The sequence below is a fragment of the Spinacia oleracea genome, chromosome 1 (assembly GCF_020520425.1).
Source record: "Spinacia oleracea cultivar Varoflay chromosome 1, BTI_SOV_V1, whole genome shotgun sequence".
In the NCBI taxonomy this organism is placed as follows: domain Eukaryota; kingdom Viridiplantae; phylum Streptophyta; class Magnoliopsida; order Caryophyllales; family Amaranthaceae; genus Spinacia; species Spinacia oleracea.
Genome location: NC_079487.1, coordinates 125,429,300 through 125,452,892, shown reverse-complemented (window position 1 = coordinate 125,452,892; position 23,593 = coordinate 125,429,300). Strand labels below are relative to the sequence as shown.

Genomic DNA, 23,593 nt, shown 5'->3' with positions numbered 1-23,593 from the left:
AATAAGGTTTTGTTGATTAAAAATGAACCAAAAAAAAAAGAGTTAAGTTTGGTTAAGAAAGGTCAACGTACAACGGTGATTGGTTTCAACATTCATATGAAACAGAGTATAAATAGTAGGGTTTTGTTGATTATGCACTTGGTGCACCTCATATTCTCCACTCAAATGCTATATCCACATGAATAATTGAATATATGAGCTTGTTTACGGTGAGGTTACACCTTATTCATGTCTTCCTATGACATATGGAGTATAACAAAATGCAAGGAAGATAGGGCCACGACAATACATGTCATTAATTCGTAAATTAGTCATTCTTTACTTTTGAAAAACGATTAAGAGCAAAGGAAAAATCAAACCTCTCAAAATATATTTAATTGAGTAATTAATTACATGAGATAATTAATTATACAAATTAATTACACGAATTGTGATTAACCTTTGAGGTGATTTCTGATTCGAGCCACTTCTTGTCCATCAATTTTAAAAGCCTTTTCCAACACTATATCTGGCATAGTTGGCTTAGAAGTAAACGTAGCAATTGGAACCACTTGGGTTCCTGGGTTTTCACTACTAAGCCCAGAAATAGCCAATGCTGGGCTTCTTTGATCCACATTGTAAAGAAAATGGATCAGCCCCTTTGGGAAAACAAATGACTCACCGGGCCTCAATCGTTGTGTATACATCGTATTCGTAGTGTCGACAAAGCCCACTAAGATATCCCCCTTGATGCAAGTGGTCACCTCCGACGCCCGTGGGTGGGCGTGCGGTGGGACCAGCCCATCAGGGGCGATATCAACTCGGGCCATGGATAGGCCTTGGGTACGGTGACCCGGGAGGTTTTGGTTAGTGGTAAGGATCACACTAAATCCATAGGCGTTCCCGCTTGTGTTACCGGGTTTTGATAAAGCCGAGGTTGAAAAGTGGGTTGGGCTTGCTAGTTCCGGATTCAAGCAAGGTTGCCCATTCATGAAGAGAGAGTGTTGGGCCGTTGTGTCGGCAATGCAATAATCTTGAAGTGGTTCCGGATCGGGTCGGACCAAGCCTAATAACAAAGGAATGATTAAAATGAGTTTAAGGTTAAGATTGTAATTCATGGTTTAAGGTGTTTGGAATTGGAAAGAGGTTATTTTGTTCTGAGTTTTGGAGAACATCATATTTATAAGAAGCTAGAATATAGAGTGAGAGAGTTATGTGAAGATGTTTTAAAAATAATAATATAAAAAGACGTAAGAAGAAATTAGAGGGAAATTGAGTAGCTTAAGGAGCAATTAAAAAGAGTAGAGAGACTTGGAAGGCAAAACATAGTAGAAAGGGAAGTTTGTAATCGAAGTAAACATCCTTGTACAAATCATAGATTTATTCTCGTACTTAGACTTTCTTTTATTTGAAGGTAAAACTAATTCATTAATAAAATAGTCTACACATGCTCGTATTTATTTGAGTGTACATGTAATCTTGGAGTTTATATTCCGTATAAGGTAGTAGATCAAGTTGTATTTATTGTTATTATATCAATGTGATACTTATTGATTCTCCATTCGATAAAATATAATAAGCATATAGTACAAAGTTTGAGTCTTTGAGATGCAATTTTACATTTATTAATAAGGAAATGTATAAGAACCGTATAATTAATACAAAAATTCAATCTTACGTAACTGTGTGTGGAAAGGTGTTTCGTCTCCTTCTCGACAACCAACAACTAAGAGGTAGCATCAATTCTCACCACCATCCTCATCCTTCTCCACCAACCACCTCCCCACCTATAATGGTGAGGTGGTTTCTGCCTCCACCGAGCGCCTTTGAATTCAAGTTCGACTGTTCATACAAGTTAACCGTCGTGGCAACATGCATTATCATTAGAGATAGTACGAACAAAACCTATTTAGCAATCACTTTCAACCTCGACACCACTCAAATTTTTATGACAGAAGCAATGGCTCTTCATAAAGGACTTCAAGAGGTGATTTGACTCAAGATCAATAATATCATATTGAAGGCAACAATCTTTTGGTTATCAATGCACTTAAAGGTATCTGGAACATTCCATGGAAGTTCCACTCTATAATTTCACTGCGGTTCATGGAAGACTGAATATCAATGACATTAAGTTTCCACTTCGTCATTTCACTACGGTTCATATCCAGCATGACTACAATGAAGCAAACAGAGATGCAGATTTGATAGCTAATGTAGGACATTTAATTACAAAATCTATGTATATTCATTCTTGTAATAATAATCACTTACTTTCAATTGTAAATGTGGGTTACTTAGGAATTCTTCTCGCGTGTAAGGTCTCTTAATATATTTTTTTCTCATCTATCAAACAAAAAAAAGTAACTATGTTAAAGAATAAGTTAATACATTTTAATTGATCTATGGATCTCAGGGCGTGCTTGGCAGAGGCCTTGATGATGCAATGGTTTTTTGCATCTCCGAGGTAAGTAAGTACTTAGTGAGTTAGTGGCTCTGAAATTACGAAACAAAGAGTGTTAGTCATGGTCATTAAAAAGGTAAGAGAAATAGGTTGAATGATATCACACTGGAGTTCGATTAACAAGTGGTCATTTTCAAATTTCGAGCTAAAAATTGGAAATTTTGGTATTTATACCACTTTTTTTTATTAACTATCTTAAAAAATACATGATTTCTATATATATATATATATATATATATATATATTTTATAAGGAAAGAAAAACCAGGTTAAACCTTTTGAATGGGCCAACCTAAAGCATCCTTACGGATGATGAGGGAAAGGGAATGGTCAAAAGACGAAAACCACAACGACATAGAATTACAAGAAGTTCCTTTTGCCGCCATAAAATACGCCGCTTGATTAGATTCCCGGTAACAATGGTTGATCCTAAAACATTCGACCTTGGCTAGGTCCGCCGATGTATCCTCAATGAGGCCACTAATTTCCCAAGGTACCTGCCAGACTCTGTTCACCTTATTTCCACTTCTTTCTATATTAACTACGTACTTTTATGGAAATATTATTGTTATTTACTACTCCCTTCGTATTTTATTATGATTCACAACTATCATTTCCGGCCGTATTTTATTAGGAGTCAGGCCATGTTCTGTTCACCTTATTTTCACTTATTTCAGGAAAAATAAGTTCAGATAAGTTCAGTTAAGTTCAGATGTTCTTTTTTAACAATCTATGTACGTTGATATAAAAGAACAAACTATGTTGATGACACAGTAAAAGTAAAGTTGTGAAAAAAACATTACAATTTGAAAAGAACATTAGAGGAAAGAACAAGGAAACGTACCTTAAACACTTGATCAACATTTATCAAGAGCATCAATATCTTTTAATAAATCTTCAAAAACTGATCTCAATACTCGAAAAATATCTATTGCTTCGAAAACTAGCCAAATTGAACTAGTGTTTTTCTTAATTCACTCATTTTCAACAAACGACAAACATTTAGAAAGAATTTTAAAAAGAGAATAAGGAGAAAATGTATTTTTTACTCTTTCCTCACCATCTCACTCTTCCTCTCTCAAAAAATCTCTCTTATGTTGAGAGAATATGAATCCTCTCCTCTTTCTCTCTCTAAAATGTATTTCTAAAATTTTAGCATGACTAATGGTTATGATTCATAAGTATAATTATTATATATATAGTTGCTGAAAAATAGAAAATGAAACAATAGGAAGTAGAATCAAAGAAGAAAAGAGAAGGAGAAAGAAAAAATTCTTAAAGAGTGCATAATGAGAACTGTGCACGTGTTATTTTGTTATTTTTGTTAAAGAGTGCATAAGGAAAAAAATTGTTATTTTTAATAGCGTATTATAAAAAGAACAAATGAAAAGACTAAAAGAACAAATATAGAGACTAAAAGAACAAGTCGAATGGTCTATTTTTCTACTATAATGAAAGTGTTCTTTTAATACGAGCATATGTTCTTTAAATACGTTAAACTGTTCTTTTCTGGGGAAAAAAAATCGTAATTACATAATCAAAATCTTCAAAAGCAACAATTTCAACGAAATCAGCGTGTTATTACATAATTTGATTCATTAAAATCATCAAATTCATCAAAACACAACCATTACAAAATCAAAATCATCAAAATAGTCAAATTCATCAAAAATACGATTATTACAAAATCAAAATCATCAAAACATACAATTTATTATTACAAAATTGAAAAATTACATCCCAAAATCTGATTATCACCTGCAACATTCAGATTTGAAGAAGAAGAATCAATTTAATTTGATGTTGAAGGAGAAAAATCAACGATTTTTGAGAATTTGCATTACTTTCTCTCTCTAAAAACCATTTAAGAAAACCTAGTTCACATTTTCTCTCTGCTCTTCACAGTTTGAATTCAAAACATAAAACCCAGAAGAATATATATCGCAAAATAACAGCGAATCAAATAAAAACGCGAAAACATAGCTGAAAAGAACAGAGCCTTTAATGTTATTTTGTTCAAGGGGATTGTTCTTTTATTCAAGGGAATTGTTCTTTTTTTTTCTCGGTATTTAATGAAAACGCGCGTTTTAATCTCGGTGCACCTAGAGTTACGTGCACACGCCTGCACCATCGAAATTGCGCTCAAAGACCTTAATTAACTGACATAATTTGTATCCACAACTTATATTCACCTTTATACGAGAGAGAAATTTGAGTTTATTTTCCATAAGAGATTACATTGTGTTTGGTGATTTTTATTTAACTATATTTGTAGGAGGTTAATTATTACCTATATTTTCTTTAAAATTAATTACAGAGTACTTTTTTTAAAGTTCAAAACAACACTTTAAACAACTGTTTTATTACTTGTCTTTCTATATCACGTCAACCATAATTCTTTCTTGATCCGTCATTTTCTTTTACCTTTATCTTTTTAATTTGTCAAAATCTAAATTTTTATTAATCCATTTAAAGATTTATATATTTTTAATAAATTATTAAATGCGCGAAGGAAAATGAGTCACATCTATTCATCTCTATCTTCATTATATCACAACTCCACAATATATCTCCTGTAAGTTTGAGACGGATAATATCTCATTAGTTCAACTACATTCATTTATCTTTTCTAGTAAAACCATTTTGTTTTTTGCGTAGCTACTCCTATAATACAAAATATAAAACTCAATCGACAACAGATATCAAATCATAGTCACCACAATAGCGTCAATTTCACCATAGCAAATCAAATCCACACCGATCTTCTCTTTCCTACCAATAAAAGTATCAAAATCGATCTAGATTGCTAGATTGAGTACATTTCATTACTTATTAGCATAACTTTTACTCCATCAATTATAGACCTTAATTAATACTCCGTAATTGTCTTTTGAGAAATAAATGCAAACAAATTCAAAACAGTGAAAAATCAGAGACCTATCACGTGCTAACCGTTCTTGCGCATCTTTCCCACCACCCTCCTCCCTCAATCCTCCTCAGTTCCCCCCATTTTCTCTCTCCTCTTTCTCCGCTACTAATCTTCCAAAGTGGGCTCAATTTTCTCTCGTTGTCAATTATCTTGATTTAGCAGAAATGCTTATCTACTTCTAGTACTTGTTGTCGTCATTCTCATGGTCTTCTTTCCAAATTATCTGTCATTTTTATTTGCCAACTTTGGTGGGTTCCATCTTTTCTTGCTCTAATCCTAATATTTAACTGCTTTATTCATGCTAATTGATAAAATTACACCCTTTTCACCATTCTGTCAATTTTGTTCTTAATTTGCTTAATTTTTTACTTAATTCGGGTGTTTTTTTGCTTGATTTTTCACTGATGTTGTGTTGATTTGATCTGGGTTTCTTTCCCATGTGATGATTACATGTGGGGTTTGGCTTACAGCTTAGTAACTTCTGGAAGTAGTGAACTGCCAAAAAGAGCAGACATTAAAAAGAAAAACAAAATTATTTTTCAGAAAGGTTGAAATCATTGCACAAGAAAGAAACATAATCACATGGGGTATGGTGTGGCCTTAGATTTGTTCTTCATCATATCATAATTAAATAATTTTACTGTTTTTATTGTTTTTTAATTTTCTGTTTATCTTCATATATGTGATCTTGGTACTGTGTGATCCAATCCTGAATAATAATGGAGTGATAGTCCTACTTCCAGCTATTGGTTGCTTAACCTTTTTGATTGTGTTTTTGTGCGTTTTAGGTTTTATTTGATAAGATCTTACAAAACCTATGGGTGAATCATTAGTTGAGGCTCCAAAAGTTGATAACAAGGTAAACCCCATTAATTTTATGATTACCCTTTTTGTGTTTTTTTAATTTTATGGTTTTGCAATTATTAGAGTTTTGCTTTATGGATTCTGTTTAATTATTTGGGTTTTTTTTTGGCATTAATGTTGATTAAGTATGAGATTTTAGATGTTGAATTGGGAAAGTGGTGATTGGAATTTTGTTTATTAGTGGGTTTTGAGTAGGGAGATTTTGTTGCTTTTGTGCTTTTAAACAGATGGGTGAGTCATTTACACATGTACCGTGTCTTCAAGAATCGGTGTCTTTTGGTAGATTTGAGCATGATTCTCTTTGTTGGGAGAGATGGTCTGCTTTCCCAACAAACAAGTATTTGGAGGAAGTTGAGAAGTGTTCTACACCAGGGTCGGTAGCGCAAAAGAAGGCTTATTTTGAAGCTCATTATAAGAGGATTGCTGCTCGGAAGGCGGAGTTGTTGGATCAGGAAATGAAGAGGGAGGAAGGCGAGTCTGTCGATTCAGAAGATCAGGGTTCGATGTGCAACACCAGTGAGGAAGAGTTTGATGTTGATGGAACTCAGGTGCTAAATGAAGTTGGTGAATTCAGTGGTGAAATGAGTGATAAGCATATTGATATTTTAGGCCATAATGCTGATATCATGATTGAAGAAGAAGATGGAGTTTCGGATCTCACAACTGAGGTTGAGGTGACTGAGCATATTGATGAACTGAGTGATGATTTTGATGTCATTGATGAAGTGGTAGATCTCACGGTTGAAGTAAGAGAACATGTTGATCAACTGGCCGAAGAAAACAAGGATATACAACCTGTGTATGTTGAGGAGCTGAACAGTGCCGCTGATTTGATAACAGAAAACAAGGATATACAACCTGTGTATGTTGAGGAGCTTAACAATGGCGCTGATTTGATAAAAGAAAACAAGGATATACAACCTGTGTATGTTGAGGAGCTTAACAATGGCACTGATTTGATAAAAGAAAACAAGGATATACAACCGGAGCATTTTGATGAGGCTGGTGTGGCCGAAGAGAAGATGAATATTCAGCTAGAGCATATTGATGAGTCAAATAGTACCACTGATATAAGGGAAGAAAACAAGAGTATACAGCCGGAGCATTTTGATGTGCCCGGAGAAAAGATGGATATTCTGCCAGAGCATATTGATGGGTCAAATAGTGGCACTGATGTGAGCGAAGAAAACCAGGATATACAGCCGCATCTAGAAGATGGTGATGAAGATTTGCATCTAAACATGGAGATCCCTCATGTAGAGAAACCCGACAAACCTGTTTTGGTGAAAGAAGATACCGCTTCTGCACGAGTGTGGCAAGACAAGGAGGTATTGCCTCAAGAAAAGGTTGAAGAAAGGAAAAAAGTTCAGAAAGAAACAAAAAACCCAATAAAATTGGTTGATCCAGTGAAGATAAAGAAGGTATTGTTGTTATTCGAGTCTAGTTTGTGTTTTCTTTGAGTAAATGTTAGACACTTACCAGCTATTTTCTCATGTTCCTGAAAACTTGTAATGTTAGACAACTTTGGCGAAGAGGACAGTCGATACACCAAATTCTAAGAAAAAACCAGCATCAACAATTGCCAAAAAACCTGCTGCATCAATGGCAAAATCACCGATAATATCTACTCCCAAGTCATTGAAGCCTGAGTTGACCAAAACTGTTAAGTCTACCTCACGCCCCTCAACCAGGAAGGAAAGTGGTAACACTCCACTGACAAGCAAGAAAACAACTAAACCTGAAAACAAGAGAGTACTGCCAACATCCTTGCACATGTCTCTAAGTTTTGGACCGGCTAATTCTGAGCCAGTTAATTCTGCGGCAGTTAATTCAGATCCGGCATCACTTACAGCAATGAGAAAGTCATCGATCATGGAGAGTATGGGAGATAAAGATATTGTAAAAAGAGCATTTAAGGCATTCCAAAACGTCAATCAACTTTCCCCCACTAGTTTAGTGAAACCAACTACAACAAATGAGGTGATTATTTCTTTTTATTTTTTACATTTACTGAAATTGTTTTTGATCTCTTATATTTTATCACCAAGCTTACTTTTGGAAGTTGAATCTTTGCAGCCAACAAACAAAAGGATTGAAGTGAAGGGTACTGCGCCTGACGCCCTTCAAAAGAGAAAAGAAGGGTAATGTCTTAAATTTAGCCCACCATACAACTCAATGGCATTTACGCTTAATAGCTAAATAAGTGCTTACCCAGTCATTGCTGCGGTATATGTGTATTAACATGGTTTCTTAATAAGTGGATTGCTAAGATTGGCTGATATTTAGACTTACAGTTACTCTTTCTTTCCCTTTTCATGAATGGCAGGATTTCCAGGGCAGGGAAGGTAACAAATCCAATAACTGGTCTACAAGGAACAAAAAAGTTATCACAATCACCTGGGTATGATATTTACTGATTGACCTAACAGCTCTTTGTTTGCGTGCTTAATTTTGCCAATTTCAATAGATAATGCTCATATTAAGTGGTTTAAGAATTTGAAACTAAGATAGTATGCAGAAGCTTAGCTTTAATGTACGATGTGCCAGAAACAATATACAATATGCCAACATGACAGAATTGAACTGTTGAAAATTAGAAATTGATGGATCACAGATTCTTTCTTTTGATGGAAAAACATTTATGAACTTGAAGATACTTAAGTAGTGTATAACCAAGGTCTGTCGAGATGGATACATAGGATGGATGGGAACTTTCATGTATTGCAATTCAACTAGATTATGGTACCTTGTTTTTACAGATAAGGTAATTAGGAACTTGAATGAGTGAAATTGATTATTTTTACCTATGTTTATCAAAAGAAGTTGGTGGGCCATGTTTCCCATAATGTTTTTCCAAATTAGTGAAATTGCTGTCTGAATATGGTTTCTGGTTTGCCTCAGCACACGTAATATCCATTTGTGACGCTCTTTTCCTTTTTTCTCTTTCTAAATCTGTATTACCCTTTTTGCCACCCCACGGAGGTGGTAGACTGGTAGGCCTTTCTTGAGGGGAAGGGGTGGAGCATCACGATGGAGAAAGATTAACATGTCCTGATTAGGTGTTTTGGCTTTATTTACCATCTGATCTGAGAAACTGACTACTAACTTATTTTCTTTTCTTTAACCTTTGAATTCCAAGACATCTGAAATATTTGTATGTTTGCAAAATAGATTAAAGAAAAACATTGGTGTGGATCAAAGAAATGGTAAAGCTATACCTGCTTCCTTTGGCTCACGAAATGGTAAATATGTACCTGCTTCGTTTGGCTCGAGAAGCTTAGATCAAGGAAGGCTACAGAGAGAGGTACGTATTCTGGAAGACCCATCAAAATGATAAAAAGAAACCAAGTCTTTTTGTTTGGAATGCTTATCTTGCTTTATTCCCTGATAGCTCACATGCTCTAATGCAATTTCTTGTCAAGGTTCCAAAGAAGCTAGAGCCAAAAACCAACACTAAAGATTCTGTGAAGACCCAGCTTCAGTCGAAATTAAAGGTGTGTATCCTTAGTGCTAGTTAGATTATGTTCCGTCATCCAGAATCTTAACCATCATAATGGGAAAATTTTCTATAAAACAGTGGTTAATTTTGGACTAGCTGACGCGTAATCGCTGTAATTTTTTCTCTCGGTGTTCTTTCAAGAATTATACATGCGGTACTTCAAGCTATGTGATTGCATTTCTGTTTATTGTGGGTATTCATCTAAAATGGTTACATTAGTTTAGTGGGTCTTGCATTTTCATGATGTGTCATTGCTTTTGGTTTAGTTTTCTCTACAATTTATTCTTATTGTTTCACCTAGGATTTAAGAGGTTGTAATTGATTTTATAGAATACTGAACTTAAAATCCATGCTTGATACAGGCAGAGAAAGCAGCAGATAGTGGAAAACCAACTCGAAGCATTAATTCTAAACCCAATCTATCATCAAGCTGTAATCAGGGACATGGATTCTTGAGAGGTTCTGTTCGTAAGGTATGCTTATAAGATCTTTCTTATTGAAGTTAGTCGGATCCATGATAATCTAACTATTCACATACCACTCAAGACAACATTCTTGTCCTATCAGCCCGTCCTGCTCGTACCTAGTGTGGACCATATAGTAAAAACGACTCGCTTTACGATTCTTTGCAATAATAATAATAATTCATATAGCAAAACTACAGGGTCGGCCCTAGGGCAGGGCATAAGGGGCCGTCGCCCTAGGCCCCATGGAAAAAGCCCAAATATCCCTTAAGCCAATTAAGTTACAAAATAAATATACCATGCACAATTGTACATGATCAACATTATAGCTCAGTGGTTTGTTCCCGTACTAAGTAATCCCACCAAATTGGAGCGCGGGTTCGAATCTCACCAAATGACCAATATTTTATTTTTCTCTAAACAATTTCTTACTTTATTTCTTTTTTGCGCAAGAACGACGAAATACATTAGAGGCCTAAGCCTTAAACGTTGGTTCGACTTCCAGCAATATAGCAATATTATAATTTTTTCTCTAATTTATTTGTTTCATACTTCTTCCACCTCGTGAATTTTTTTTCCGTTTTTGTTATTTTTCATTGTTAACTACTGCAATTATATTATATTACCCAATTTGAATCAAGATGATCACCAAAAGTAGAGCCATGTAAAATCCTTACAATCCTGATGTTTTAATTTTTTTTGTTAATGTAAATCACATTTTTTTGTTTTAATTTGGAATATGATTTAGAAGAAAAATATTGAGTTTTTATTTTATTTCAACCGACTTGCCAAAACTCTTAGATGGTCTGCTACTACATCATTGTTGTTTCAATTATAAATTTAAGTATCCCTTCCTATTTTATAATAGAGTAAAATTTTCTTGCCTAGTTTAGTTAGTTATAGAGAGTAGTATTAAGTTTTAAAAAGTGAATGCGAATGATTTACTTCATTTTTCAATATAAAAAGTACTCCCTCCGTCCCGGAATACTTGACCTGTTTTCCTTATTGGGTCGTCCCTTAATACTTGACCTGTTTCTAAAAATGGAAATATTCTAACAATATTATATTATTTCTCACTCTACCCCTATTAACCCACCTACACCCTACTCCATACAAAAAATAATTAAAAATTCAACCCCTACTCTCCCCCAACCCCACCTCTTTACACATTTCCCACTAACTACATTAAAATAATACCTCACTATCAACTAATACCTATTAAATTAAATAAGTCAATTCAAGTCCTTTAAACTCTGTGCCGGTCAAACCGGGTCGAGTATTCCGGGACGGAGGGAGTACATTATATCTAAGAACAACTTTTTTGTCCCTGCACCTTTAGAAGCATAGGCCTCAATTTTTTATTTCGCCCAAGGGCCATCAAAAAGTCAGGGACGGCCCTGCAAAACTATAATAGTTTTCTTGTGTGAGAGGTTGTGAGAGGACTTGAAATAGATATTGACTTGGAAGACTCGTGCAACCTCTCTAAACTTTAGTTCATTCAAATTATTAGTACACTTTTATTCAAAGAATAATCAAAAGGGCCTCGTGGAGATATTATGAACATGATTTTCCCCAAAAGTTAGGGTTGATCATTAATTATATTTGTCCCTACCCACCACCCCAAGTTCCCACCCCCCTTCCTTTTCCTCAGGAAAAGGGAAGCCAAAAGGTGAAAAAGGTTGAGAGTTAAGGAGTAGACAGAAAAGAGTACCCTGTATGAGATATTTTTAGCTTCCAACAGAAGAGAAAGTAAGGAGAAGAACATACTGCTGTGCTTTTGATCGCTTTTCATACCAGGGTATTGTTGTCATTAATTTAGATTATATTGACCGAAGTAAAAGGTGGTCGGGCAGTTAACCCAATACCTGGCTTCTTGATCAAGACCGATCAAGGTCTAAGCTTTACACCAGGAGAGCATAGTAGGTTGTCTTCTGCTATTACGTTTTTGTTTTGTTTTGGATAGTAATGTAACGGGAACTCGCGTTCCTGTCAGTAGACCAAGACTAGCTTGTTAAAGAAGCTTAAATAAGACAAGATTCGAACATGCGACATGAATGTCAGCCATCAGCATATACTTGAGAGCTAGCTTAACCAACCGAGTTTTTATTGTTTGTTATAACGTGTGATTTTTCTTTTGCCCTTTGATAATTATCTTTCATCATATGGTTAAGAAGTTATTATTATACTGTTATAGTAATGTTTCCATCACAATTCATGCAGGTAGAAGCCAAGATATAAGCTACTGGTTGATTGGAGTTATGATAATTAAAAACAGATAGTTTTTGTAAGCATGGTTCAGGACAAGTTTCAATCTTTCAATAGTCAAAAGTGGTGGTATCACACAAAAGTTCATCATTTTGGTACGTAGTAAATAGGTTTATCATCGAGAAAGCTTAGATGTATAAAGGAGCAGTTGCATAGTAATAAGTTTTAGTTTTATGTAACCTGGAAAATATGAGGGCAGAAGTTGTAAATCTGAATTATTTCAATTTCATCAAGAATATAAATATAGAATTGTCCCTTTTTCTAATTTGGGTCCATCGATAGATTTACATTTATTGTTTTCACTACTCTTGTTAGTAGTACTTATTAGGTATGATGTTGGCCTGTGATTTATATTTAAGTTGTTAGTCTCTGTCACATTTTGGAAGAGAAGGCATGTAACTTTCTCGTCTTATAATTTACCCACCTACTCTTGAAAATTCGAGTGGATACCAATTATCTTAGGACGTAGTTAAAATGTAATCTACAAGTCTTGTTAACTGTGGTGTTATGTAATCTACTAATCGAATAAATATCGCCAAACACGGAATCAAAATATGGGCGAATCATACATCGGATTTACTTTATCAAATTATTTTACGAGATCAATACTCGGTATTTCCTTGATACTCCCTCCGTTTCGGAATATTCGCAACGGTTTGACTTTTTGTACTATTCACATAATTCACTTTGACCTTATTTTATTTATAGTATATGAAAATTATTAATGTTGACTTCATCTTAATATATATTTTCAAAATATTAATATTTTATAAGTTTTTATAATATATACTCACTCCGTCCCGGAATACTTGACATGTTTTCCTTATCGGGTCGTCCCTTAATACTTGACCTGATTCTAAAAATGGAAATATTCTAACAATATTATATTATTTCTCACTCCACCCCTATTAACCCACCTACCCCCTACTCCATACAAAAAATAATTAAAAATTCAACCCCTACTCTCCCCCAACCCCACCTCTTAACCCACCTCCCACTAACTACATTAAAATAATACCCCATTATCAACTAATACCTATTAAATTAAATAAGTCAATTCACGTCCCTTAAACTTTGTGCCGGTCAAACCGGATCGAGTATTCCGGGACGGAGGGAGTAAGTTTTACAAGCGTGTCCAGTCGAACCGTTGCGACTTGCGAGTATTCCGGAACGGAGGGAGTATATAATTATCTACAGATAGTCAGATACTGAATGTCTGGAGTTTTGAAAGTACAACCTTACATTTCATTTCTTGGATCTGATTACTGATACGCGTTGGTAAGTACAACCACAAATGCCTATGTACTTTTTATCAAAGCTAATGTTCTTTAAATTTATACTCCAAACGAGTACGATGTGTTGGAAAACCAAACTTTTAATGTGAAAGATACTACTCCCATTTCCGTTCCTTAAATATATACTCGTGTCATCGTGTGGTTCTCGTACAATATTCTACGTAATATATTTTCATGTACATGTTAGTTACATTAATATGCAAATATCGGTAAAATTAGAGAAAATCTAAGGAAATTAAAATGCATTAATAGATTTCTATACTAACAAACCAAACAAGTGAAAACAAAATATTTCCGTATATAAAATATTCTAGATTTTCTTCCTTTTAGTTTTTTTTTTGTCAGAGTGTTAAAATGACTTTCGACCTCTAAAAATATAAGCAAATCAAAACTTGAGACTACTGAATCATCAGTCCCGTTATATCTGAGCTTGTAGATAGTGTCACACTGTCACCCTTCTTTCCCTAAAAAGAAAACTAATAAAGGAAATATTTGACAATTTGAGCTTACCCCTGCAAACGACACCAAAAAACTGGAACAAAGAACTAAAGCAGAATGGAGATTAAACACGGTGATAACTCTTGCTAAACTAACGATCCGCAAAGAGATCAAGCCAACACGTTCTTCAAGTTTCGCATAAAACCTGTAAAACAGCATGCAGAAGTAGCAAATGGCGCATCAAATTCTGCAAGCCTAAGTTATGAAGTCTGGACTGAAAGTGTAATTCCGGTTTCACTAAAGAGGGATTACAACAGAGAACATTAAGTCATTAATCACCTTGCTTCCAAGACTAGATTCTGTTCCATCCATCTAAAGTGTAAAACATTTGTCCACTCTGACAAGCAAAATCAACATGGTTTCTCTGAAGCACATCACAATTTTTGGAAAAAATGAAAGAGAAGCAAGATGTAAACACCACTTTCTAACTATTCTGTCCACTGGAAACTCTCAATCATCTTCTCTTTCGGGAGGAAGGCCACAAGGCAACAGCATTTTCTGCAAGAAAAACAACATATAACAACGATTGAGATGGCAGCATATAAAGAAAGAGAGATGCAGTGAGGAAGGGGCTAATATGGCCAAAATGAAAATATCAGCCTCGGGTAAACTACAAAACTTGAGCGTTTGCAGGGAACTTGTAGCAAAACTCGCAATTTCCACCAATGTCCGTCTCCAAGTGGTTTTGTTCAAAATCTCTTACATTATTAGGTACTTCCCAGTTCCCACCCAATAGAGAAAACTGCTTAGACCTTTTCTTTGTACTGTCAGAGATATACAATCAATTAAGTTCAACTTAATCCTTTTAAGATATTCAGCACAAATAAAGCTTACATAAGTGATCAAAAAGAGAGGCCTGGACACACAAACCTGCATGAAGTTGTAGCGCTCTCTTCCAATAGATTCATTTTCTGCAACTGCAAAGTAGGCAAGCATAGGGTAATGCCCAACGTAGGAAGCATAACTATCACGTTGGATGTTAACAGCCCATTCACTGTTTGGTTCAATAGAAACAAAATTAGAATTAGAACCTAATAACCAACAGACAACATTCGGCTCAAAAAATATCCAAACAGATCTAGCAGAAGTAAAGCTTACAATCTGTTCAAATCTGCATGCCCAGTCCCAACATACTTTGCTTGAAGATGCTCAAGTTGGGAATTGATGTTAAATCTATCACTTGCCTACAGACAAAAAATAAAAATATCAAAACTTGAACCGAATTAGCAGAATAGGAACCCAACATTAAGGATTTCATTAACCTAAAACTCATCATACAAATGTTTGGAGTAGTGAACCTCAAGTTTGAGGGCTGGATTCTTTTCACCTTTTTTCCCTCACTTAAAAGTTAAAACTAATACGTAGTAAAAATGAAAGAAAAAAGTCAATCACTCGTCTCTGCAGAAAGGGTTCTAGTCTGGGTATTATATTGGCAAAATACCAATAAGGTTCTACACTGCAGCAGTACAAACCCAAGGTTACTGTGTCATTCAACAGAAAATATACAGAAAACGCATGACTTAGTATCTCCAATATTCCATTTTGAATAGCGCTTTGCCTCCGTATGATGTCTCAGATAACACTTCCCATTGAAAAAGCAAGGGGGGTGGAGATTGCTGATAACACTTGCCTTCCAGTTGCACAATATAAGCAACTTGAAAAATTACACAAACCAAGTAACCACCTGCCTATTAAGTTCCTCCTACAGCTGTGTAAACCAACATACATATGCTGAGGCCTATGAAATGTCCACAAAACTAATGCTCAAAGATTGATTTTCTACAAGACTGCAAAACTAACGCACATATTTCATTATAAAATTGGCAGCAGGGTCCCAATTTTCTGCAGATGCACTAACGTTTCACAATGGCATAGCGTCATGGACGCAAGCCAAGCAATCTTCCGAGTTCATCCTACTTCATTATCCTCCACAATCGCTCCATGTATCTAAAGCCTCCAAAAGTTCTCATCAAACAGTGCCATCAAGCTCAAAGGGAAAATTCAAGGGAAACTGTTATACTATAGGGACATGGACCGCCCCATGATGGAAAATCATAATTATGGAGTGGTTGCATATGGTGATTTTGTCATATGGCTTTTCTCACCACCACCTTTCCCCTCTTATCTTTCTATCTATATCACATTTCACATAGGGACATGGAACAAAATAACTCCAATCCTAAATTCACAAACATTATAAAAGAACAAGCTGTAAGAACAGCAACATAAGTCCCTTAAATTGGCCAAAATTTCTCTAACTTCATCCTCTCCAACATATTCAGAGAAAGTTGCTTGGACTGCTCCTCAGCCCTTGCCATTCAAAGAGAACGAAAAAGTTATAGCATCCCAGGTGCTTACTTGCTTGGTCACTTCTCAGCTAAACACTTATATAGTTATATTTCACTAGCCAAACAACCTAGTTTTCAATAACATGAGATTAGTGCAGTACTGCAGTTTCTATAGGAACAGTAAGCACAATCTCATTGTTGATGAGAACCCATGCAATTGCTTGCCTAGACACAGAGCTCCTCCGGCATCTAAATTAAAACAGGAGGAAAGGATGCCTACAAGAGTAACTTTATTAGGCTTCATAACAATACTAATTACATCTGTGCATGTCATCACTTACTCAAAAAAAATCTAATTGCATCCTTTAATATCCATGCTCCCAAACCCATTAAACAAAATAGTCCAATAAAAACGTCAAAATTTGCATCTGCTCATATAGTAATATAGTTGATACCATGTCCTTTTTTAGCAAAAAGATTGAGCATTGCATTGTATAAGGCAACACATGGTTCAGAAATTTCCTTGAAGTTCTACAAGGTGTCTAGGCCTCACAAAGGGTGACGTTTTGACCAAAAAAGATAAAGAATGAGGCCTTTAAAAGACGGAACCAAACATAACACCATGTTTCACGACATGAGAGTGAAAGGCTTTGCCTATATACAAGCAGCCCGGGAAGATGAGAGAAGTAGCAGCTTTAATGTGAGAAGTGAAAGTGACAATGTCAGGCTGGGATTCGTGACAACAGTAGTTAATAGCACAAATTCTTGTATGGTTGGCCAATATTGAGATAGCAACTAATAAATTATAAATGTCTAGAACAAAAGGTGCACTCTTCCATTTCAATTTAGAAGTGTAGGCAGTGGCCAAAGTAAAGGTACCCAGTAGTGATGGTAAGAGCTTGAACTTGTTTAATTGGGTTGGTTATTGGTACACTTAACAAACTGATGGAGAAGTTGAAGTAGATGCTCAAAGATACATGGCATTTCAACCCCATCCCTAAATCTAAACTATTTTATCAAAAGGAGTTGGCTCTCATGTCAACCCGCGACGTTGAACCTTGTATCTATCGGAAACTCACCCTCCAAGAAGAATACCACATAAGATAGAAACATGATGAACAAAATTGCCATTTCCTTATTTTCTACATAAGATTATAAGGTAGCCTATCAATGTTCAAACCGTCAACCTCGTAAATGAAAAAAGTTAAACTTAAGAGCGTGTTACATAAACTATTAGCAAATAAAAAAACATATATAACCCAATTCACTCAATCATCGTCATGGTCAAACCCCTAAAATCCGTCGTCTTCGTCTTTACCCTCACAATCACCAGCCCTACAGCCGTGGACTATAGTTTATCTTACCAATTTCGACTGATGTCAACATTCATTTACGAATACAAACTCAACATCCAAACAATGCACAAAAAAAGTGCATATTCAGTGTTCATTCTCTATGTAGAAAAAGCAACAACATAAATTCATACACATCCCAGGTTCAACAAAAGGCGGTACGAGAAATTAAAAACAAAGTTCAAAATATTACTAAAAAGAGAACACGGAATAAATGAAGCTATTAAATTAATAATGAACATCAAAACAAGTAAAAATTAGGGTTACTGTAACATGAAATTCTCCTTTCAATCGGGATGACTAATTTAGCGATTGATTTGTAGAGAAGATAATCAACACACAAAAGAATGAAAGTTAATCAAAATAATCAACAAGATTAAAGATTGAGAGAGGGGGATACCTGCATCTTGAGGAATTTGCCGAATTTCCCAGCTATTGAATTTCATACTGTTTTCAAAATTGAGTCCTTATGAAGTACTACTCCCTCCGTATCAATTTTTCTCTCGATTACTCGGGTAACAGGGTACGGGTCGGTTTTCAGCTATATGGGGCATGTGTGTCTTAAATCTTAATGGGCTTCATTCGACCCCTGTAAATTTGCCCAAACCAAAACAGATTAAACAACTGAAAACGGTCTAAATGACTAGGTTTATGTTCTCTTTGTCTGATTTGATTTTTTAATACGATAGTCCCTTTTGTTGTGGGTAGACCCACTCATGTACAAGTAATTGTCATTATTAATGAGAAACTGATTACTCCCCTTATTGTTGTGATCCGATGATTGGTTACGTTCTTCGAGAAGCTTAGGTTTTCATTTGGCTAATTAAAGAGGCAGCAAAGAAGTGCGAAAGAAATTTTGTTCATATAAATATATCAGTAATCAGTTGATGGTTGCCGCCTATTTTCTCTGCCAACTTTTCAAGGCTAGTTACATGGCTTATTGTGGAGCGTTAGATTAACTCTTTAGCTACATCACATATGTATTTGTTGAGTTGGTGTACTCTATTTTTATGAGATATACACATAATCAACCAGTTAGAAGTAGGATGCTCTTATAATCTTCATTCATCATATTAGTGCATAGGGTGAGTTTTACTCTTAGTTTTCGGCTTTTCCATAACATCGTCTCCACTTTTGTTTTAATTTCTGTTCCGGTGTTGTAAAGGTGGAAACAATGGGCTTCGAATGAAGGCCCTTTCGTGTGTGTCGAAGATCTTGCTTGCTTGAATGAGTCGAGTCCGAATTCACCTGCACAAGAGTAAAATCACTAGCCTCGGGGGTGTTTCCGAGAAAAGCCCCTCCGATGCCTAAGTAAGAACGATGCTCGGATTCTAGAGAGAAGTTCTCTAGAAGAGTAGTCTTAAGGCGATAAATTGGACGTACCTTGAGGTGTGAGCCTTGACGGCCTATTTATAGTGTTTGCATAATAAATGCCCATAGGTCATTTATTGCTATTGGGCCTTGGGCCTTAGTGGATGGCTGAATAGCCATGTTGGTTTGTGGCAGGTTTGATGTTGCTGTTTTGAACCATTGGGCTTTGGACTTAATGGCCCAATTGAATGTCAATTGTGAGCCCAAACAATTTCTTTATTGTTGTTTTTTGAATTTGTTGTTGATTGTTAAACTTCATTGCAAATAATGTCACACTAAATCATTTCAATTCCTCCCCCCTAGTACTACACTACTACCCTCTCAATTAAGTATTAGAGTCGGGCGCATATAAGGTTGTGCAGCCCACAAATCACACTAGCGGCTCGTGCTTGAAATAAGTAAGGGACCGTGCATGAACATATTGTTAGAGAATTTTGGTCAAACATAATTGGCAAAATAAAAAGATTACCTCAATGTAGATGAAATGCTTTGCAATAAGCCTTGTGGAGTTGTGGGATACTTTGTTCAGTTCGGCTAGTCCCAGCAGACGATTGACTCACACTCCTAATAACCTGAAAGTTAAATACATGCATATTCAAATCAATATCATAATGATTGAAGAAAATAGGGACTGCAAACCATACATTTGACACAATTCTTTGATCCACTTCTCTTCTTATGGGTATTGAGATAGATGAACACCATCAATCAAAATCACTTGAAAAGTGATTTATTACACAAGGTCATGAATTTGATGCCCAAGAATACAAACATAAAAAGAAATACAAAATTGCCTGTCATTTTTCTGATCATGTGGATAAATTTTATTAATATAACATCACATTTCAGCTTCTTTTCTCGCTTTACAATTCCTCTCCCCTGACTACATTCTAAGTACCTGTACACAGGCATCAAAACACTAAAACTAATAACAGATACAAATAATAAGTTTGACTTCAGCTTCGTCCCAGAAAGCTGGGTGTTTTGATCAAGAGCTTGGAGCATTGCTTCTTTTATTTGAGAAAATATGCAATTTTTCTTCAATTTCATCTTGCAACTCCCAAAAATAATGAAGGAAATCTCTTTATCCTTTAGTATTTCTGTTCTCCCCAATAAATGAAGGAAATATGTTTGACTATTGGTTTACAAACATCAAGTTCTAAGAATGTTTCAAAAGCAAAATCAGAAACATTTACATTGAGTGAACTAATATCAACATCAAAATTATCCTCAATGTCTAAAAAGAGACCCCATCCCTGCTCCCTAGGGTAAGAGGCGGCTGGAAAAAGACATCTTTACCCCTGTGATATACAGTATTTACATTTCACCTTTGATCTGATTTGCGGCCATCAGGCCCATCACCAACCCCGTTTCACAACAAGCAAGTAAAACGGACATTTTAGTGGTCCAAAAGTCAACAAATAAATCTTTGACTTCGTTGAATATACACATCTTTGGTTAATCAATCACCTTGTTGTTAGGTTAAGGCTTGACTCGACGATTCAACTCGTCCTGACTCGATATCCAACTCGTAACTACTCGGCCCGCCACCCGAGGGGGAGGGCGAGGGGAGTGGGGATCTTTTGTCCCTGCTTAATATTCTCTTCAATGATAACATTCGACTCGTTGGCGATTTAAACGGCGAACGACTCGATCCTGACTCGTCCGAGTTAGACCCGGGGAAACAAAAACTGTGGCTTCTCTTCGGAACCTCAATTGACACCCCAGCCAAATCCAGCCCTTTTCTCCTCCCCGCAAAAGACAGCGACGATGATAAGGAAGGAGCAGTAAAGCCTGCTGCCACAGCGGATTCACCTTGACTCGGCCTCACATCCTGGCTTAATTCGGATACTTCTTCGGGTTGACTCTGAGTCAACTCGCCCAACTCGATGACCACCTCGCCTTCACCCGCCGGAGCCTCCACCAACGGTGGAAGATCGCCGGCGTCTACCGGGGAGCGGCAGAGGGGACACGTGGAGTGAGAATGGAACCACATGTCAATGCACTCGACATGGAAAGAGTGGTTACATTTAGGCAATAAACGCCCCTTTTCTTTCTCCTCAAATTCAGACAAGCAAACAGCGCATTCCAGCACCTCCTCATCTCCCTCTCCTCCATCCACCGCCCCCGCCTTACCAAACGTAAAAGTCGGCAAAGATTTCAGCACCGCCGCGTCAAGGCCGCGCGTTCTGTTAGGAGCATTCTCAGTGGGGTTATCAGGCTCGATGTAGAAAACAAGGTGAGTACGACGGCGCGCACGACGGATCTGACGGCGGCGAGCTCGTAAAATATACCAACGCGCATAGACATGGAGACACACCATAATAACAACGACGGCGAAGAGGATGACGATGGCGCTCAACATTATCCTGCCGCTAAGCGCGTATCCCTTGGATTCATGGGGAACATAATCCTGAGAACCTCTCTGTTTATCAACATGATCCATTTTTTATTATTAATCGGCAAATGAATTTGTTTGTTGTTGGTATGGTGGTTGTAAATTGTTATGGGTGTAAGGAGGGGAAATGGGGTTTAAAGTTTAATGAGGGAGGAGAAAAGAAGGAAAGTTCATGAAGGTTTCGCAAGTAGGAAATGGAGTCAAGGGTAAAAGTGGGAAAATGTGAGCGTATTGGGAGTCCACGAAGGGAAGGAAAAGAGACGGCAGACACCCTAATTTGACAATTCTTTACTTCCGTATTTTGTTTTGTTTTTAGTAAAAAAAAGTAATTTAGAAATTCAATGATGAAAAAAAAAAAATGGAGAAAAAAGAAGCCAAGTTGGTAGGAGTTGTTGATGAGTATGAAATTTAGAGATGGAAGTTGTCAATGTGAATTTGTGACTTTTTGGGTTTGGGAAATTACTTGGCATTGCAATTTTGCTAAAATTGCTCGTTTTACTTGCTTTAGACTTTAGAGTTTAGTTCCATGACCAAATAGGCAAATACTTGCTCTATAATTTCAAGACGTGCATCCATTAATGTTAGCTACTTCTCTATTGTGATAGTGAGTGATTACTATTTTATAAGTGGAGTACTATTTTGATCTTTCATATATACTCCCTATTTTTTATATTTTTTTCAGGATTTCTAACATAAAGTTAAAATGTATACAGGCCCGGTTTTGCACCGGTCTAAAATGGGACACGGAACATAAACTCAAATTGGAAAGGACCCCTAATTCGTTGAAAATCTTATTAAGTGTTAATAAAATGAGTAGCAGTTTACTTTATCTTTCTTTGGCTTTTCACAAGGAAGTTAGAGAGTAAGAAAATAATATTATCATTTTATAATTGCAAACCAAAACTTTTACAGTATCATTTTTATTAGGTAAATCATTTTTGATAACTTTTTTTTATCAGTGCCAAATGCGTAGGTTTTATTTTGTATTTTCTCAGATTTTTTTAATTTCTGGATTGACACATATCATCTCTTGGTGTATCTTTGACTTTTTTATTTTATTTTATACTATCTACTCCATTAAAATAAGCTTTAAAAACTATTATATATTTTCTAATTTGTTTCCTTCAATACTATAGAAAAATATACGGAGTATACTACAAGAAATATTACGAGTTCATTTATTATGGCAAGAATAAAAAATAATATGTTGATATTAATATGAAAGATATTAATCACTTAACATGGAAAAAATTACAAATTATACATTGCACTATTAGGGGTGTTCATTAGCGGGTACCCGGCTTATCGGGTACCCGAAGTAGCGGGTACCCGCATTTGCGGGTAGTGAAAACATCGGCCCATGACCCGACCCGGGAAAACCGGGAACCCGCTTATCGGGTACCCGATAATTCCGGGTCGGGTCACAGGATACCCGGTTAATTAAGTTGTTAATTTTTTTTTAAGTAGTGTAGTACATACAGAAGGAGTTATGAACATGGATTAAAATTATCACATAATTAATACATTAATCTAACCAAAAAAAAAGGAAAAAAGACCAAAAACCACGTAAATTTATAAAGTTTATTAAGGGACGGCATGTAATCCCACGTAAATTTATAAAGTTTATTAAAATATTTTAAAGTATAGTTATTTATATTTAAAGGAAATTTATGAATTTTATTAATATATTTAATTAATCACTTTGAACTAATTGTGTTTTATACAAATTCAAAATTTTACTACATCGTAACAAAATATTAGTTCATTAAAAATATTTCTTATTTATAATATTATTTACGAGTAATTAATAACACTTCGTAAACAAATCTACCCACTATGTAACCTCTCTACAGGAAACTCGAAGACATTAAACACATATAAATCAATCAGAAGTGTCGATGTCACTTTGGACGAGGCTGAATCAAAAT

At 35.7% G+C, this 23,593-nt stretch overlaps 4 protein-coding genes across 8 annotated transcripts; 1 reads left to right on the top strand and 3 right to left on the bottom strand.

The window, feature by feature from the left end:
- Positions 1-340: 340 nt before the first annotated feature.
- Positions 341-1,141, bottom strand: LOC110789507 (germin-like protein subfamily 1 member 1). The gene has a single exon (XM_021994186.2). The coding sequence runs from the start codon at positions 1,095-1,097 to the stop codon at positions 435-437; it is 663 nt and encodes a 220-aa protein (XP_021849878.1). The 5' UTR covers positions 1,098-1,141; the 3' UTR covers positions 341-434.
- A 4,237-nt stretch (positions 1,142-5,378) lies between these two features.
- LOC110789536 (sister chromatid cohesion protein PDS5 homolog C) lies at positions 5,379-12,728 on the top strand. 3 transcript variants are annotated; one of them, XM_021994228.2, is made up of 10 exons: positions 5,379-5,619; positions 6,160-6,230; positions 6,463-7,656; positions 7,754-8,215; positions 8,312-8,376; positions 8,562-8,636; positions 9,407-9,539; positions 9,658-9,729; positions 10,097-10,207; positions 12,419-12,728. In XM_021994228.2, the coding sequence occupies exons 2-10, from the start codon at positions 6,189-6,191 to the stop codon at positions 12,434-12,436; spliced, it is 2,172 nt and encodes a 723-aa protein (XP_021849920.1). In that variant the 5' UTR covers positions 5,379-5,619; positions 6,160-6,188; the 3' UTR covers positions 12,437-12,728. The 3 variants fall into 3 exon arrangements, with proteins under 3 accessions (XP_021849920.1, XP_021849919.1, XP_056682445.1); XM_021994227.2 differs by lacking the exon at positions 5,379-5,619 and adding an exon at positions 5,651-5,958; XM_056826467.1 differs by lacking the exon at positions 5,379-5,619 and having other exon boundaries at positions 5,651-6,230.
- Positions 12,729-14,036: 1,308 nt separating this feature from the next.
- Positions 14,037-18,455, bottom strand: LOC110789537 (uncharacterized protein At4g14342). 3 transcript variants are annotated; one of them, XR_002533612.2, is made up of 5 exons: positions 18,297-18,446; positions 15,355-15,440; positions 15,127-15,250; positions 14,536-14,754; positions 14,037-14,401 (listed from the first exon to the last, which is right to left on the bottom strand). XR_002533612.2 is itself a non-coding variant. In XM_021994229.2 (4 exons), exons 1-4 carry the CDS (start codon positions 18,300-18,302, stop codon positions 14,707-14,709), a joined length of 264 nt encoding a protein of 87 aa, XP_021849921.1. In that variant the 5' UTR covers positions 18,303-18,446; the 3' UTR covers positions 14,472-14,706. The 3 variants fall into 3 exon arrangements, 2 of the variants coding, with proteins under 2 accessions (XP_021849921.1, XP_021849922.1); XM_021994229.2 differs by lacking the exon at positions 14,037-14,401 and having other exon boundaries at positions 14,472-14,754; XM_021994230.2 differs by lacking the exons at positions 14,037-14,401; positions 14,536-14,754 and adding an exon at positions 14,761-15,020 and having other exon boundaries at positions 18,297-18,455.
- A 1,879-nt stretch (positions 18,456-20,334) lies between these two features.
- LOC110789538 (RING-H2 finger protein ATL2-like) lies at positions 20,335-21,959 on the bottom strand. The gene has a single exon (XM_021994231.2). The coding sequence runs from the start codon at positions 21,711-21,713 to the stop codon at positions 20,745-20,747; it is 969 nt and encodes a 322-aa protein (XP_021849923.2). The 5' UTR covers positions 21,714-21,959; the 3' UTR covers positions 20,335-20,744.
- Between the last annotated feature and the right edge of the window lie 1,634 nt (positions 21,960-23,593).

What these genes read in the sequence shown, in the direction of transcription:
- LOC110789507 (XM_021994186.2), bottom strand. Translation starts at nt 1,097, where the DNA reads ATGAATTACAATCTTAACCTTAAACTCATTTTAATCATTCCTTTGTTA.
- LOC110789536 (XM_021994228.2), top strand. Translation starts at nt 6,189, where the DNA reads ATGGGTGAATCATTAGTTGAGGCTCCAAAAGTTGATAACAAG. An exon ending in CTCCAAAAGTTGATAACAAG is followed by an intron (nt 6,231 to 6,462) that starts GTAAACCCCATT and finishes GCTTTTAAACAG; the next exon opens with ATGGGTGAGTCATTTACACA. An exon ending in CTTCAAAAGAGAAAAGAAGG is followed by an intron (nt 8,377 to 8,561) that starts GTAATGTCTTAA and finishes CATGAATGGCAG; the next exon opens with GATTTCCAGGGCAGGGAAGG.
- LOC110789537 (XM_021994229.2), bottom strand. An exon ending in CATGCAGATTTGAACAGATT is followed by an intron (nt 15,251 to 15,354) that starts GTAAGCTTTACT and finishes TGAACCAAACAG; the next exon opens with TGAATGGGCTGTTAACATCC. An exon ending in AGCGCTACAACTTCATGCAG is followed by an intron (nt 14,755 to 15,126) that starts GTTTGTGTGTCC and finishes TTTTTCTTGCAG; the next exon opens with AAAATGCTGTTGCCTTGTGG.
- LOC110789538 (XM_021994231.2), bottom strand. Translation starts at nt 21,713, where the DNA reads ATGGATCATGTTGATAAACAGAGAGGTTCTCAGGATTATGTTCCCCAT.